Genomic DNA, 17,045 nt, shown 5'->3' on the forward strand with positions numbered 1-17,045 from the left:
GAGTCGATTCAACACCTTTACCCCTGCCTCTCCACACCTCTGATATCCGGGGAGTTCAGGGGAGGGTGAGAGCATTATCACTGCAAATATCTTGTATTTCTGTGTCTGACATTGTGTTGGGGCACTGTGGCTGGCATTGTGTTGGGGCACTGTGGTACCCTATTGTCTCAATATTACCCAGGAAATGTACAATTAAAGGCAAAACCTTTTTTTTCTCATCGTTTATGCTCCAATTTATGGCTGCCTCTTATGGTCCAGTGCGTCCTATAGTCCGTAAAATACGATAAGTAGTATTATTCTAAATGAGAGTTTGAATGTGAATGGAAACAAAGTAAATCTAAGATCAGTATAAGCAAGGCAAAGTATTCTTTACATTGTATACTAATATGGTGTTCCCAGTAGAGTTAGGCTTTAAAATCCTATTACTGCATCTAGTACACAGCGAAAATATATAACAATTTTGCCAAGTTAATTAATATGTATTAAGCAAAGCACAAATACTAGTTAACAGGCTTTCTATCTTCAGGACAGCTTTATCTTGTATCGTAATACAATGCAGCATGGTAGATTTAGATAAATGTTTTTGTACCTGAGAATGTCCTGCCTCTATCTTTCCATTAGCCGGAGAGATATGAAAATGGGATATCTTGCGAAAGCCAAACACCACAGGGAGAAACTGAGATTCATTTTTTAGTGAGCAATGAATATCGATCCTTTCACCAATCAAGCAATCCTTAAAATTGTACACTGTTCCTGGGCTGAATGTTAATGTGACAGGGAAAGCAGAGCCAGTAACAGCCAATTCCACATGGCGTTTCTTTTGTCCTGTGCCAAGGATATAAAATAAGAAAGCAATTATTATTGTAAAACAGTATGAATTTTTTTTTTATTTTTTTTTTTACTTCTTTTAATTCATTATTTTTAAGAAATGGTTTGTACATGATAACATTTACTAGCCACATTTACCAATTCCCTTTGTTAAAATAGTTTGCTCTGATATGTGCCTCAAAACACCAGCTGAAAGGGGTTCACTGCTTTGGACAATCTCTTGACCATAAGCAGATTACAAAGTGTCCCATTGCGATCCCTAGTTTTCAGCTGTAATCTGTGGGGAAATCTGGCAGTAGGTATTCTATTTCCCTGCAGCTCCACCACAGGGGAAATTAAGCATTGCACATTGCTCATTCAAATCAATGTGTTGACTGTGCAATGCAGGACAAGACAGGTCCTCCAAGCGAGAGATGCTCTTTGTAGCCGCTCTCCACTCTGGCCAAGAGATGAGGATCCAGAACAGAGGACCTCTCTAATAACTTAGAATTCCCTAATAGGGAATGTAAAAATGTTTTTTTCTAAACTGGAGAATCCCTTAAAAAAATTGGCTTGATAATACATAGGCATGGCTAATAAACAAAACATTAATTAACACAATATGTTCCATAACAACATGTACAACTTTATATAATCTGATGGTGGTTATCTTAAGTGAATTTCACATTTTAAATACACAGACTTTTTATAAGACATTATAACTTTTACTTTTTCTTTTTTGTGTATAACACAGAAAAAGCCACACAAGTAATACATTAGCCAATATGTTAATAATTAATTACTAGAATTGAAAAGATAAAGATGTATAATCACCAAACACTAACTACTTCTCAACAGCCACTGTGCGGCCAAAAGAAAATCGAAAATCTACTACTATTATTTCACACAGATACGGCCTTCTGTTGAGTGACGTGCTCCTAAAGCAACTTGGAGAACTGAGTAATGGCCATTGACAGTATATTGCCGATAATCATCTTTCTGGAACACCACAGTCTCTTCTTTCTAGCATTCATTGGAGGTCTCAGCACCCAGACCCTTATTGATCACAATTTTTGACATGTGTAAGCCTAATTTGTGGATGCAATCAAAGAAGTGAGCCCCAGAAGCCTTACTGTATTTGTAAGACATTTAAAGGGGTCTGTCCTGGCAATAGATTCCCTTTAAGTTGTAAAGAATACACATACCTTTATGATGCATATTATTATCTGCGCCTGATTGGAGGAATCCATCTTTACTTCCAATTGGTTCAAACCTCATAAAGAGAGCATAATCCTGCTGAGATGGAATATCATTTGTTCTGATGTCTTCATCTAAGTGCCTGAAAAAGTTTTGTATAATGTAATATCATTTAAAATAAAAAAAATAATATACCATTCTGTAAGGTCCCATGCACATGAACGTATTTTTTTCCTCCCGTAAATACTGGCGTAAATACAGGTCCTTTGTCACACATATTCGACTCGTATTCCACCAGTATTTACGGACCCCTGCCCGTAAATACGGGTCCGTTGTCACCAGTATTCCACCCGTTTTCTCTGCACTAATCGACAGCCCCTTCTCTCTATCAGTGCTGGATAGAGAGAAGGGGCAGCCCTTTCGGGCAGAGTTTCCGCAGCGATTGAAAGTAAAAGAAGTTCATACGTACCCCGGCCGTTGTCTTGGTGACGGTCCCTCTTTTGACATCCAGTCCGACCTCCCTGAATGACGCGGCAGTCCATGTGACCGCTGCAGACAGTGACTATCCCCTGACGTCGCCTAGCAACGCTCCCGTAATTACGGGTGCACACACGTAGCCACCCGTAATTACGGGAGCCCCATAGACTTCTATGGGCCTGCCCGTGCCGTAATTACGGCCTGAAATAGGACATGTTCCACATTTTTCAACAGCCCGGGCACCTTCCCGTAAGCAAACGGGAAGGTACCCGTGGCCAATAGAAGTCTATGGGCCCGTAATTACGGGCGTTTTTACGTTCGTGTGCCTTAGTATAATTTTTTTTTTTTTTTTTATTTGCATTAAAGCAACTTCCTGCCTAAATATAACATCATGATCCTTTTAACAAATGCATTTTTTTACACCCTTTGACTATAATAAGTCCATCAGGTTTCTGTTTATTTTTGGGGGGTTTTCTACTGGATAGAGCAGCATGCTGCTACAATATTCTGACCAACAAAAAACAGCAGAAACCAAGTTGGGGAATTTATTGGTTGCCTGCACAAAACCATGCGTATGGAAAAACTTTTGGCGTACACCTATGAACGAAATAATAAAATTTCACGTACTTGGTACTAGGGGCGTCGCAAGCCCCGGACCTTTGGCCTGGTGCCCCGGACGACTGCCACATTCGGGTCGCAGCGGCCGCTCGCTCCGCATCTATAAAAGTTACTATAGTAACTGGGGCCTATGTAAAAAATTACATGGGCCCCTGTTACTATAGTAACGACACATACTTACCCATCTTCCTTCCCGAGTGCAGAGGAAGTACTGACGTCTTCTCGCGTCATGACGTCACGACGCTGTGCGCCGCGGATGACGTCATGGCGCTAGATGGTGTCGGGATAGCCGTTGCACCCGGAGCTGAAGGGGAGGGTAAGTGTAACGTTACGGTCTGCTGGGGTCCTGTATCTAAGCCTACTTTGTGGAAGACTTAGATACCAGCTCTAACAGACAGTATCACGCATGGACCCTGTATCTAGCCCTACTACATGTTAGGCTTAGATACAGGGCCCCAGCAGAAAGTAATCTTATACAGTATAAGATTACTGTCTGCTGGTGCCCTGTATCTAAGCCGACCCTGTGTTAGGCTTAGATACATGGTCTAACAGACAGTATCACACATAGGCCCTGTATCTAAGCCTACCACATGTGTTACTAATGTTTGTTTTTTTTGTGTTTGTGTTTTTTTACAAGTTTGATCGTTGGACTACGTCCGATTCGAGGACTATTTCGAGGACTACATTTTCAATAAAATGGTTAATGAGGGTTGTGTGGGGCGGGTTCTTATTTCAATAAAATATTTTATCTATATCTTTGTATACCCACCGCCACCAGGGGTACTGGGAAGAGCCGGTTACGATCCAGTATCTGACCATCTGTAGTGATGGTCGGGCACTGGGGTGGCCACAAGCTGTGAAAGGCCATAAACAGTGGCCCTTCCCACCCTTGTAATGCTAGCCTGCTGCTGTGTTATATCTGGCTGGTTATAAAAACTGGGGGGGGACCCCACATAAATTTATTTTTTTGAAATAAATAATTGGAAAAAACAACATGCCCCCCCCCCCCATTTTTCATAACCAGCCAGATACAACAAAGCAGCAGCAGCCTAGCATTACCAGGGTGGGAAGGGCCACTGTTTTTGGCCTTTCCCAGCCTAATAACACCACTGGCTGCCCCACTGCCCGACCATCCATGCAGATGATCGGGTACTGGATCGTACCCAGCACTTCCCAGCACCCCTGGCAATGTGTACCGAGGTAATAATGGGGGTTAGTGTTAGCCTCTGTACTGGCTAACACTAAGCCCTGCCTTAGTAATGGGCGCTGTCAATCAGCCAGCAGCTATTAAATAGGCAGTAGTAATAAAGTTTGAAAAAATACAAGGACATAAAAAAATATTTAATGTGAATAAAAAAAGCCATCATCAAATTAGCCCTCGAATCCGAAAGTAGTCCAACAACCAAACCTGTAAAAAAACGCAAACACACCAAAAAAATTTGTAACACATAAAAAAGCAAAATAATTCTTATACTTACCTTTCTTGGGTCCAGCGCTGGAGCCGCAATGTCAGCGAGCTGAGCCCTATATCTAATCCTATCATGTGTGATACTGCCTGCTGAGCCATTGTATCTAATTCTATCCATAGCTATAGGGACAGAGTGCTACAGATATGCTGATATACACACACACACATACATATACGCCCATATACATACACGCACACACAATTTTTTTGGGGGGTGGACATATGTTAGTACAAGGATACTTACTGGTGGGGCCCTGTATCTAAGTCTATGATGTGTGATACTGTCTGCTGGGGCCATGTATCTAAGCCTATCATGTGTGATACTGACTGCTGGGGCACTGTATCTAAGCCTATCATGTGTGATCCTGTCTGCTGGGGCCATGTATCTAAGCCTACCATGTGTGACACTGTCTGCTGGTCCATGTATCTAAGCCTATCATGTGCGATACTGTCTGCTGGGGCCATGTATCTAAGCCTATCATATATGATACTGTCTGCTGAGACAAGGAGGGTATGTCTGACTACCTCCAGGGGTCTGAATAGCACTGTCTACAAGGGGGATGTATGGCAGGGGGAACCATACATGGGGGGGTAATGACACTATATACAGGGGGCATTGTTTGGGGAACGCTCTACAGGTGTGTTTGATTAGAACTTCGAGACATAACTTTGCTTGGGGCCCCAGAAATGCCAAATTTGCTCCTGAGGGTTAGTACAAGGATACTTACTGCTGGGGCCCTGTATCTAAGGCCACGTTCACACGAGCGTGACAGATTTACACACGTAAAAAACGCCCGTAAATCTGGTCGTTTTACATCAGTCTGCTTTTCTCGCACTTGCAAGCACTTTTTTGTGTGAAACAGGGACAGCATATGGATGTCGTCCGTGTGCTGTCCGTGGTTTTCACACACCCATTGACTTCAATGGGCGACTAGGTGCGTGAAAACGCACTAATATAGGACATGCAATGGACACTCGCTATGTGAAAACTCACGCATGTGTGCATAGCCCCTTTTAAATCAATGGGTCCGTGTGCTGTGCGTTATTTCAACGCACAGCACAAGCACGAGATTCACGCTTGTCTGAATTAGCCCTAGGTCTATCATGTATGATACTGCCTGCTGAGACAATGCATCCAATTCTATCCAGTAATGTAGCTATAGGAGCCTTAGTCTTATAGATATGCTATTTCTGATATATATGTAAAGACAAAATTGTTTTTCACGGGGGGGGGGGGGGGGGTAAGTACATGTCTCAGGGTTTGTGCCTCTGATCTTTTAAGACCCTAGCAATGCCCCTGCTTGGTACTATTGGATCGTTTAGTGGTATCTACTAACTGGAGTTAAAGTGTGTGGGAGGGCTCTCCTTAATATATATATATTTTTTTTATAAAAGTGTCTGGAGATTCCCCAATACGGTGTTTTGCCTCTCCCCCTTTAATTTTTATTTGTATTTTTTTTTCACTTTCTTTCCATTTATGATATTTTATTCAAAATGGGTGAAGGGGACTGTGGAATGCTAACTTAAAGGCTATGTAAACCTTTGGCAACATTTTTTTTTTTTCAAAAAACACCAACGTCTTAGAGGATTTATACTTTTTAATTTTCTTTTATAATAATTTTTTTTTAAATAAAAAAAAAAAAACAATTAAAAAGTTGTTTAAAAAAATGGACTCAAAATATTGCCTTTAATGACACTATGCTTAGAGGTTTTTTTTTTATATAGGGGATGCTATTCCGCATGAATGTAAATGCATTTCCACATCCCTTTTGTTTAACATACCTTTAATTGACATATGCGATTTCTTTATTTTCCTAAAATGCAATAGAAGCCTGATGAAAAAGGCAAGTATGAACAGATGTATTATGGACCCATGTAGTACAGATCTGTAATACGGTGCCGATAGTCCTCTATGGGCCCATACTGGACCTCCAATTTTATACAAAGGCATACAAAGTTTTCTTCTAACAGATTAAATATGTATCTGTAAGAAAAAATTGTGGCACGCTTCATTGCATGGCATATTATGGAGGTTTTCTCACCTAGAATCTTCGTTGACGTACGGTGTCACTATATGGTGGAACATAGGGTCCAACCATGATCCACCATTTTGGAGCATATAGGGGTACTGTCTATAGTCACGGACAGGACCCCCCATGAGAAATACTTGAACGATATATATATATATATATATATATAAAAGCCGCAATTAATTTTTAATGTTCCAATACTTAAAAATAATTGTTTAAAGTTTGTCGGTCATTATGCAAGACATTAAACATTTCGTGACATGGGACCATTTTCACAATTTGACGTCCACTTTTTATACATAACTCCTGATGTGTAGTATTAGTTATAGCAAATAAGTTTCTATTATTATCCCTTGCACATATCTTCCAATGTGAGAACACAGAAACACAGAAACATATTACTCACTTGGGACTAAAACAGACCGTAAAAGTGGTTTTCTGGAAAGGTAAAAGAACGCCTTCATTAGGACAGCAGGTAAGTATGTTAGCGACTTCTATTGCACTTGTCCTGTTCCTGGAATCCGTGTCTTGTAAAACAGCATCTGTACTTTTCCGAATATCAGTGCCCTATAAAACAATATCATAGTAAAACTTGTTTTGCAGATATGTATATAACACATACATATGTAACTGTCACTGTATGGAGATAGGCTTTACATTAGACTTAACAAAGCTTGATTGATGATGGGGAAATTAGTATAAGGCCATGCTAAGTTTGAGAGGGGTAAAGTTAACCATGCATATCGGAATTCTGCCAAAAGGGAAATGGTGAGGCTTAAAGGGACACTTCTCCTAAAAAAAAATGTTCAATGTGAAGTACAGTACTTTCTAAAAGTTTTTAAAAGAAAGAGCCTTTTGGTTATGTGAAAGGGCATGACCACACGTGGCGGAATTGCTCTGGAATTCTGCTGCGGACAGTCCGCAGCGGAAATCCGCAGCGTATACGTTTCTCCATTGCCTTCCACAGCTTTTTAATTGGGTTCATTTACACGTTGCGGACAATTCCGCTGCGGAGCATAGGCTGCGGTGCGGAATTTGGTGTCCGCAGCATACACTGACTGTTGCGGACATGTAGCGGACTTGTTGCGGACTCATTGCGGAATTTCTCCATTGACTTCAATGGAGAGTCAAAATTCTGCAATGAAGTCCGCAGATGTTATGTAGATGTTATGTGTGCTGCGGAGCGTATTGGTTTTACTACCATGACATTTCTTCATTCTGGCTGGACCTATGTATTTCTAGGTCAACAGCCAGACTGAGGAAGTCAATGGGGCTCCCGTAATTACGGGTGACTACGTGTGTGCACCCGTAATTACAGGAGCGTTGCTAGGCGACGTCAGTCACTGTCCAGGGTGCTGAAAGAGTTAAGCGATCGGCAGTAACTGTTTCAGCACCCTAGACAGTGACTTCCGATCACAATATACATCAATTGGTAAAAAAAAATAAGTTCATACTTACCGAGAACTCTCTGCTTCTTCCTCCAGTCCGGAGTCCCAGGATGAAGTTTCAGTCCAAGTGACGGCTGCAGCCAATCACAGGCTAATAACAGGCTGCAGCGGTCACATGGACTGCCGCGTCATCCAGGGAGGTCGGGCTGGATGGCGAAAGTGGGACGCGTCACCAAGACAATGGCCGGGTAAGTATGAATTTCTTTTTACTTTTACTAGGGAAAGGGCTGTGCCTTCTCTCTATCCTGCACTGATAGAGAGAAGGGAAGCCCTCTTCCCCTCAATACGCAACGGCTAGTACAGATCAATTTAATGCCCATTTTAGGCAAAGCCGCAACAGGATCTGCAACGCAGATTCTTTGCGCCATTGATGCGTACAGTGGCGGAAGAACTCAGCCACGTCTGGGCATACCCAAAGAGGAAACAGACATCTATATCTTTCACACCCTCTCCATCTTCGGCAGGGCACAGAATAATGGGTAGGCTTTAGATGACCTGGGCACCAGGTTAGGAAAAGTAGTAAAGCAGCCAGGTTTCTTCCTTAAATCCAAACTACTTGTTTTACATACTATACACCCTTAGGCCATGTTGACACAGCGTATTTTTGAGGTGTATTTTGGCGCATTTTACATGCCGAAATATCTGTTTAAAAACTTGTGTATAAAGTTTTCAAATTACTTCAATGGCATGTTTATTTTTTTTCAGAAGCGTAAAAAAATTATGCATGGTGTAAAAAAATGTTTTCCACACCGAAAACACACCACATTGTCCCATTGAAGGGTTTGGGAGACTTTAAAATGTGCCAAGATATGCTTGCTATTTTGAAAGTTTTTGCATGCGTAAACACATACAAAATATACAGTGCTTTTTTTTTTAGGACAGTACATTCTAATGTAAAGTTATTTAGATACAGAATTTTTTTTAAAAATCAGAATAAAAAAAATAAAAATAAAATAAATGACAAAAATGCATTCAAAAATCGGCATTCAGCATGTGTTCACTAAAAACAGTGTAAAAAAAACTTTGGTTTTTGACATATATTATGTGACAATTTTTCTGCCTACAAAAGACACCATGTGAATATGGCCTTGCTAAAGGGGTAAGGAGGAGACAAACTTGATGCTTCCTGGGAGACATATAGAAGACTTTTATTTGTTCATGGTAAATGTTGCAGGTATTTTTCTTTTAACTATTTGTGTCCCTTTACATTTGCAATGTATGATGTATGTGTGGTCGGGAGATCATCTTAATATCCTCCTACAATGTATATTGATTGAAATCTAGCAACTCAACTTAAATTCAGAATTCCACTATCTCTGCTGGGTCACTAAGTAGGAATGACCAGCAAATAGAAAGTAATTTCTAGTTTATTTCTCCATAATTTGTAATACAGTACTCACTTCCAACTTTTGAAAAACTTACCAATTCAACACCCACGGCATTATCATCCAGGACAGACACCCAGCTTATTGTCTCAGGGCTATCATTATAAATCATTGCTTTGTGAATTTTTGATGTTCCAAAATAGACAGATCCAAAGTGAAGGCACTTTAGAGGTTTTTCAGACAGATCGAGCAATTCTAGATTCTGATTGACTATATTTCCTTTTATCTTCAAGAGCAGCTCCTCGTGACCTTGTAATTTAACCCTAAAATAAAGCAGACAGCCAATAGTAGTCAGCTTTTACGCACAAAATCTTCCTGGACATACATAAATAAAGCAGATATACACATTTTAAGGGACGGTAACTAACCATGCCGATATACAGCAAATTATATCATACTAAAACTTGCATTAAAGAGGTTACCCAACATCCACAGCAAAGGTGATAAATGCTCGATCTGTGAAGATCTAACTACTGGAACCCCCATGATCACCTGTCCCCCATTCACTGTACTGCAGTCCGATGTGGAGAGAGGACGAGGAGGGAGCTCAGCTGTTTCTGTAAGTCCCATTGACTATAATTACGTGCCTCTGCTTCCCTTCGCGGCCTCCCAGATTACAATGAACAGAGGGCAGGGGTCCCACATTCTGGTGATCAGTGGAGGGTCCAATCAGACTACCTCCGATAGATCTAACATTTATAGCCTATCCTAGGAATCAGTTTTTTGTGGGCAGAAATAATCTGCCTCAGAATTTCTTCAGGAATTTTGAGGCAGATTTTGGACTGCCTGCACTTATTTTTCCGCTTTGTCACTGCTGTTTATGCCCGCGACCATTGAAGCTAATGCAATGACCGCAGGCAAAAAACGCTGCGAAAAATTCTTAGAAACGAGCGCTGCAGGTTTTTTTCTGCCTCCCATTGATTTCAATGGGAGGTCAGAGGCAGAAAACGCAGCAAGAAGGGACATGAGCGAACAATAGCTGCCTGGGAAAAAAAACGCCTTTTCCTCCCATTGAATTCAATAGGGAGCGATTTCTGCAATTTTTTGGTGCCGATTCCAACACGGTTTCTGCATCAAATCCTGCGTCAAAAAAACTCAGTGTGAACTGACCCTAAGGCTCTCCACCTAAATATTTTTTTCATCCAACTAATAACCCAGTTGGAGATGGGGAATAGCCTGGATTGACTGCTGCCAAGATACTTACTCAATCTCTTCTGCCAGCGCGGTGTCAATCCAGCTTTAAAGGAGCACTCCACATTTTTTTTTATTTGCTCTTCCATTTGTACATTGGTGTTTCAGTGGGGTGCTGTGTGCAGTAATACTTACCGATCCGTGCATCACGTCATTTCGGGTCCAGCGCCGCCCACGTGATCTTCATTCTGACCTGGTCTGTGCTCACTATGCTTGCTTTTAAGAAAACAGGAACTCAGGCTCTCAATGCATTCCTATGGAGCCTCGTTCTGGCTGCCATAGGAATGCATTGAGAGCCTGAGTTCTGGTTTTCTCAAAAGCAAGCACAGTGATCCCAGACCAGGTCAGAACATGGGTAGCGCCGGACCCGAAAACGACGTGATGCACGGATCGGTAAGTATTTCTGCACACAGCACCCCACTGAAACACCAATGTACAAATGGAGGGGGACATTAAAAGAAAACAAAGGAAAATGTGGAGTGCTCCTTTAAGTCATTGCACATAATCTGGGTAAAGCATTTTAAATAGTGTTGCCAAGCTGCACATTCCAAAAAACCAGTCTATCTCAGTTATTTGACTCGAAGTAAAACTGGCACAAGGCTGAGAGCAGAGGAGGGACAGCAGTCAAACCAAGCTAATTCCTTAAATCTCAAAATCTTAAAAACCACTTTTCTCTTCCTCTTACTGCAATATTCTTAATACAAATTTTATGAAGTTAAAGTGGAGAAATGCCTCCCACAGATGACAGTCACTCTATGAATATGAAGATCACATACAGAAAGAGCAAAAAAAAAAAAAAGGTTTTGCATGTGGCTTTCATCTCGCACTTGTCAAACTTTTCTTCTGATCATATCCCTACTATGGTAATTTGCAATTGATCTTAGTGAATTTGGTATCCATTTGCTACTAGGTTTAGGTCTGAAAGGTCTTTTAGGTGTAAAAAAATATTTGTTTTTACTCCTCTAATAAAGGTTACATTATACACTACCGTTCAAAAGTTTAGGGTCACTTAGAAATTTCCTTATTTTTGAAAGAAAAGCACAGTTTTTTTCAATGAAGATAACATTAAATTAATCAGAAATACACTCTATACATTGTTAATGTGCTGAATGACTATTCTAGCTGCAAACGTCTGGTTTTTAATGCAATATCTACATAGGTGTATAGAGGCCCATTTCCAGCAACCATCACTCCAGTGTTCTAATGGTACATTGTGTTTGCTAACTGTGTTAGGGTATGTGCACACACACTAATTACGTCCGTAAGTGACGGACGTATTTCGGCCGCAAGTCCCGGACCGAACACAGTGCAGGGAGCCGGGCTCCTAGCATCATACTTATGTACGATGCTAGAAGTCCCTGCCTCACTGCAGGACAACTGTCCCATACTGAAAACATTATTACAGTACGGGACAGTTGACCTGCAGCGAGGCAGGGACTCCTAGCGTCGTACATAAGTATGATGCTAGGAGCCCGGCTCCCTGCAGTGTGTTCGGTCCGGGACTTGCGGCCGAAATACGTCCGTCAATTACGGACGTAATTAGTGTGTGTGCACATACCCTTAGAAGGCTAATGGATGATTAGAAAACACTTGAAAACCCTTGTGCAATTATGTTAGCACCGCTGTAAACAGTTATGCTGCTTAGAGGAGCTATAAAACTGACCTTCCTTTGAGCTAGTTGAGAATCTGGAGCATTACATTTGTGGGTTTGATTAAACTCTCAAAATGGCTAGAAAAAGAGAGCTTTCATGTGAAACTTGACAGTCTATTCTTGTTCTTAGAAATGAAGGCTATTCCATGCGAGAAATTGCCAAGAAACTGAAGATTTCCTACAACGGTGTGTACTACTCCCTACAGAGGACAGCACAAACAGGCTCTAACCAGAGTAGAAAGAGAAGTGGGAGGCCCCGCTGCACAACTGAGCAACAAGACAAGTACATTAGAGTCTCTAGTTTGAGAAATAGATGCCTCACAGGTCCTCAACTGACAGCTTCATTAAATAGTACCCGCAAAACGCCAGTGTCAACGTCTACAGTGAAGAGGTGACTCCGGGATGCTGGCCTTCAGGACAGAGTGGCAAAAAAAAAGCCATATCTGAGACTGGCTAATAAAAGGAAAAGATTAATATGGGCAAAAGCACACAGACATTGGACAGAGGAAGATTGGAAAAAAGTGTTATGGACAGACGAATCAAAGTTTGAGCTGTTTGGATCACACAGAAGAACATTTGTGAGACGCAGAACAACTGAAAAGATGCTGGAAGAGTGCCTGACGCCATCTGTCAAGCATGGTGGAGGTAATGTGATGGTCTGGGGTTGCTTTGGTGCTGGTAAAGCGGGAGATTTGTACAAGGTAAAAGGGATTTTGAATAAGGAAGGCTATCACTCCATTTTGCAACGCCATGCCATACCCTGTGGACAGCGCTTGATTGGAGTCAATTTCATCCTACAACATGACAATGATCCAAAGCACACCTCCAAATTATGCAAGAACTATTTAGGGAAGAAGCAGGCAGCTGGTATTCTATCTGTAATGGAGTGGCCAGCGCAGTCACCAGATCTCAACCCCATAGAGCTGTTGTGGGAGCAGCTTGACCGTATGGTACGCAAGAAGTGCCCATCAAGCCAATCCAACTTGTGGGAGGGGCTTCTGGAAGCATGGGGTAAAATTTCTCCCGATTACCTCAGCAAATTAACAGCTAGAATGCCAAAGGTCTGCAATGCTGTAATTGCTGCAAATGGAGCATTCTTTGACGAAAGCAAAGTTTGAAGGAGAAAATTATTATTTCAAATAAAAATCATTATTTCTAACCTTGTCAATGTCTTGACTATATTTTCTAATCATTTTGCAACTCATTTGATAAATATAAGTCTGAGTTTTCATGGAAAACACAAAATTGTCTGGGTGACCCCAAACTTTTGAACGGTAGTGTATATAATATACAATGTACATTAGGAAAGATAGTAAGTATATATAATATTTGGTAAATTTTCATGCATTTAATTGACTTTTGTGAACTTAGACACGAGGTTGAAAGCAAATGTTTTTAGCATGAGTTATTTAACCCCTTCACGTCACAGATAATTTTTGCATTTCTGATGCTGCGATTGTTTTCCTTTTTCATCCCTGCCATCACTTTTTTTATTTTTCCATCGACGTATTCCATATGAGAGCTTGGTTTTTGTGAAACTAGTTGTATTTTCTAAATGGCATTTTGGGGTACATATAACTTAACGCCTTACTTTTATTAACTTTTCCTGAGGAGGTATTAGGAAAAAAAATAGCAATTCCCCCATTGTTTTTTTGCATTTTAAATTTCCACCATTCACTGTCTGACATAAATAATGAGTCAGCTGATTGCAACGATACCACATGTGTCTTTTTTTAAACACATACAAAATAAAACCACTTTTCATGGTGTACACTTTTTTTATTTTTAAAAACAACTTTATTTTATATTAATTACTTTTTAGTCCCACTAGGGGACTTTACAATGCGATTAATTAATCGGTTCTATAATTCTGTGGTATACTCAGTTTACCAAAGCATTATTGGCCATCAGTATAAAACTTACAGGCAATCTATTAGGCCATGCCTTCAGCACGGTTTAAATTCATGCAGCCGTGGCAGGCGTGGGTACCTTTGTTAGACCCTCGGATGCCATGACAACCCATTGGCACCCCACAATTGTGTCATGGTGCTCTGATGGGGTGATAGAGGGAGCCACCTCCCTCTGCCTAGCCTCCTAGATGCTGCGTTCACTGTTTACCGTGGCACCTTAGGTGTCAAATGGCTGGGATTCGGGGGTAACTCCGATCCCGGTCATTGCAGCGGATTTCGGCTGTACAGCCATCCCATGCACATAACTTTACACACATTAGCAGGAATGTACTGCTACAATGGAATTAGGGCACGGCCAGACGTGGCGGGATTGCTGTGGAATTCTGCTGCGGACAGTCCGCAGTGGAATTCTCCAGCGGCTGTTTTTTACAGTTGTTTCCAAAAATTTTTAGCCAAGTTAGTTCAGACGTTGTGGAAAACTCTGCTGCGGACCATAGGCTGCGGTGTGGAATTTTTCCTCCGCAGCATGCACTGACTGTTGCGGAGAAGCGGAATTTCACTGCGAATCTCAGCCTTTGCAATGCAAAAACTGAAATCTGTGGCAAGTCCACTGTGCTTTCTGCAACGTCTGAATTACCTGTCAAATATGCAAATGTTGGTGCAGATTCGTTGCGTAATTGCCCCAAATCTGCACCAACATTTGCAGCGGAAAAACTCTGCCACGTCTGGCCATGCCCTTACAGTTACATCTATTTGCCGGAAGGGGTAAAAGAAGATTTACATCCAATACGGAAAAGTGTCCATATATGAGTAAATAAAAAAATACAGTAGCTGACGAAGTTTCCTAATTATGTATGTCTTACTTATAGAAATATTGGCAATTTTCTATTCATTTGTGGCAACCATTTATTCCAAAATGACAACAGGATGAGCAGCCATATTGCTTGTTACTTTTGCTCTAGCTTCTCAGCAACTGATGGTAAAACTGTCACTTTGTTCCAATAATGTAACTCACAAAATGACAACTGATCACCATTTCTGAGAAGCAAATTCAAAATTACACCAATATGGCTGACCTTCCTGATATTACGTTTGCCAAAAAGGCTGCAGCCTAACGTAAAAAATGTGAAGTAGCTGAATACAACTTCATTTCATAATTTGGCTAGATGTCTCTGATTTACTAATATATGGACCATTTTAATTCTTGGTTGGAAACGGTCTATAGATATTCATAAATGTTGTTTCATTTACAAGTTAGCAGAGTTGCTTTGACTTTCAGCACAATTTGTATCACTTTACTTTTGTGTTAGGCGTCACGCACGCGGCAGAGCCATGTGCACAGAGTTCCTACGGTTTCATAGAGGGTGAGACCATAGATTTCTATGGGAGTGATATTATGGCTCCGAACAATTCGAAACTTGTATGAAGCCATTATATGGTCATGTACATGAGACTTTAATTGTCTGGATGTTATTGTTCACTTACTTAGCGGTTTCTTCAATGACAGCTGGAGTATCTGTACATAGGTCCACTTTAATTACTTGCATCGTTTTCGGCTCAACTATTCCACTGGTTGGAGATATAGTGATGGGAAAGTGGCCATTGTATTTTATTTTAAAAGTACCTAATAAAACATAAACATTTTTATTATAGTCACATTAGTAACATTCACAAAGTATGATATCTCATGTAAATCAATAGCAATGCCTGGTAGTGGTAACTTTCCATAAGTTTCCACAACGGAGTGTAGTGGTAAGGTAATGTGTGAAAATCATCTCATTAAAAAAAGCTTGGGGACTGGAGAGATTGTCCCTAGCTGCGGGGCAGCACGTACCAATTTACAGCTGTCTGTACTGGTTTATTATTATGCATCGAGTCTCCTTTTTGTTATTGCACAGCATGAATCATCACTGTCTATATGGCCACACGGGTACAGGCAATAATCCCAGTAATAATGTTAACCACTTCATTCCCGGAGGGTTTACCCCCTTTCATTACCAAGCCTATTTTGGCAGAATGCTTTCGTTTTTGCATCGCCGAATTCAGAGAGCCATAACTTGTTTATTTTTTCATCAATTAAGCCGTAAGTGGTCTTGTTTTTTGCGGGACGAGTTATCATTTTTAATAGAACCATTTCCCGGGAAGATATAAATGATTGATTAACTTTTAGAATTTTTTAAAAAGAAGGAATTTAAAAAAAAGTAGCAATTTTGACATAGTTGTTTGCGGGTTTTTTTACGTCGTTCATTGTGCGTTTTAAATAACTGTCAACTTTATTATACAGGTGGTTACGATTGCGGCGATACCATATTTGTGTCTTCTTTTTTTTCCACCAGCTATGGAAAAAAAATTACTTTATATGAAAAAAATGGTTTTATTTACTTTATACTATTTTGTAATATACTTTATTCAAATCAATTTTTTTTTATTTTGTCTTACTAGGGGATTTCACAAAGCGATCCACTGATTTATTTCATAATGCTTGGGTATATTTAGTATACCAAAGCATTATTGCCTGTCCGTGATAAACTGAGAGGCAATCTATTAAAGGCTATGTACACCTTTTATTTAAAAAAAACAACATATTTGAAAGGTGTACAAAGCCTTTAAGCCGTGACTCTGGCCTCACGGCCTAATAGTCATATAGCTATGGCAGCCTGGAGGCATTTGTGAGGCCCCCGGCTGCCTTTTCCACCCATTGGCACCCCACGATCGCATCGCGGGGTGGCCAATGGGGTGACAGAGGGAGCCCCTTCCTCAGTTTAACCCCCTAGATGCCATGGCCACTATTGACTGCGGAATGTAGGGGGTTAAGGGAGTAGCAGTACTCCAGGGTCTTCCCTGCGACAGCTGCTGCATATTA

General features: G+C 40.9%; 1 protein-coding gene across 2 annotated transcripts in view; it reads right to left on the bottom strand.

Moving 5' to 3' along the window:
- CFAP47 (cilia and flagella associated protein 47) overlaps positions 1 to 17,045 on the bottom strand; it is a 546,843-nt gene that overhangs the window by 507,036 nt on the left and 22,762 nt on the right. For both annotated transcript variants that reach the window (XM_075852746.1, XM_075852745.1), the window contains exons 5-9: positions 15,668 to 15,806; positions 9,468 to 9,693; positions 7,004 to 7,164; positions 2,013 to 2,146; positions 590 to 825 (exon numbers count right to left, since the gene is read on the bottom strand). In XM_075852746.1, the coding sequence (XP_075708861.1) occupies positions 590 to 825; positions 2,013 to 2,146; positions 7,004 to 7,164; positions 9,468 to 9,693; positions 15,668 to 15,806 (896 nt within the window). The remainder of the gene's footprint in view (positions 1 to 589; positions 826 to 2,012; positions 2,147 to 7,003; positions 7,165 to 9,467; positions 9,694 to 15,667; positions 15,807 to 17,045) is intronic.

Source organism: Rhinoderma darwinii, chromosome 2, assembly GCF_050947455.1.
Source record: "Rhinoderma darwinii isolate aRhiDar2 chromosome 2, aRhiDar2.hap1, whole genome shotgun sequence".
NCBI classification, from domain to species: Eukaryota; Metazoa; Chordata; class Amphibia; order Anura; family Rhinodermatidae; genus Rhinoderma; species Rhinoderma darwinii.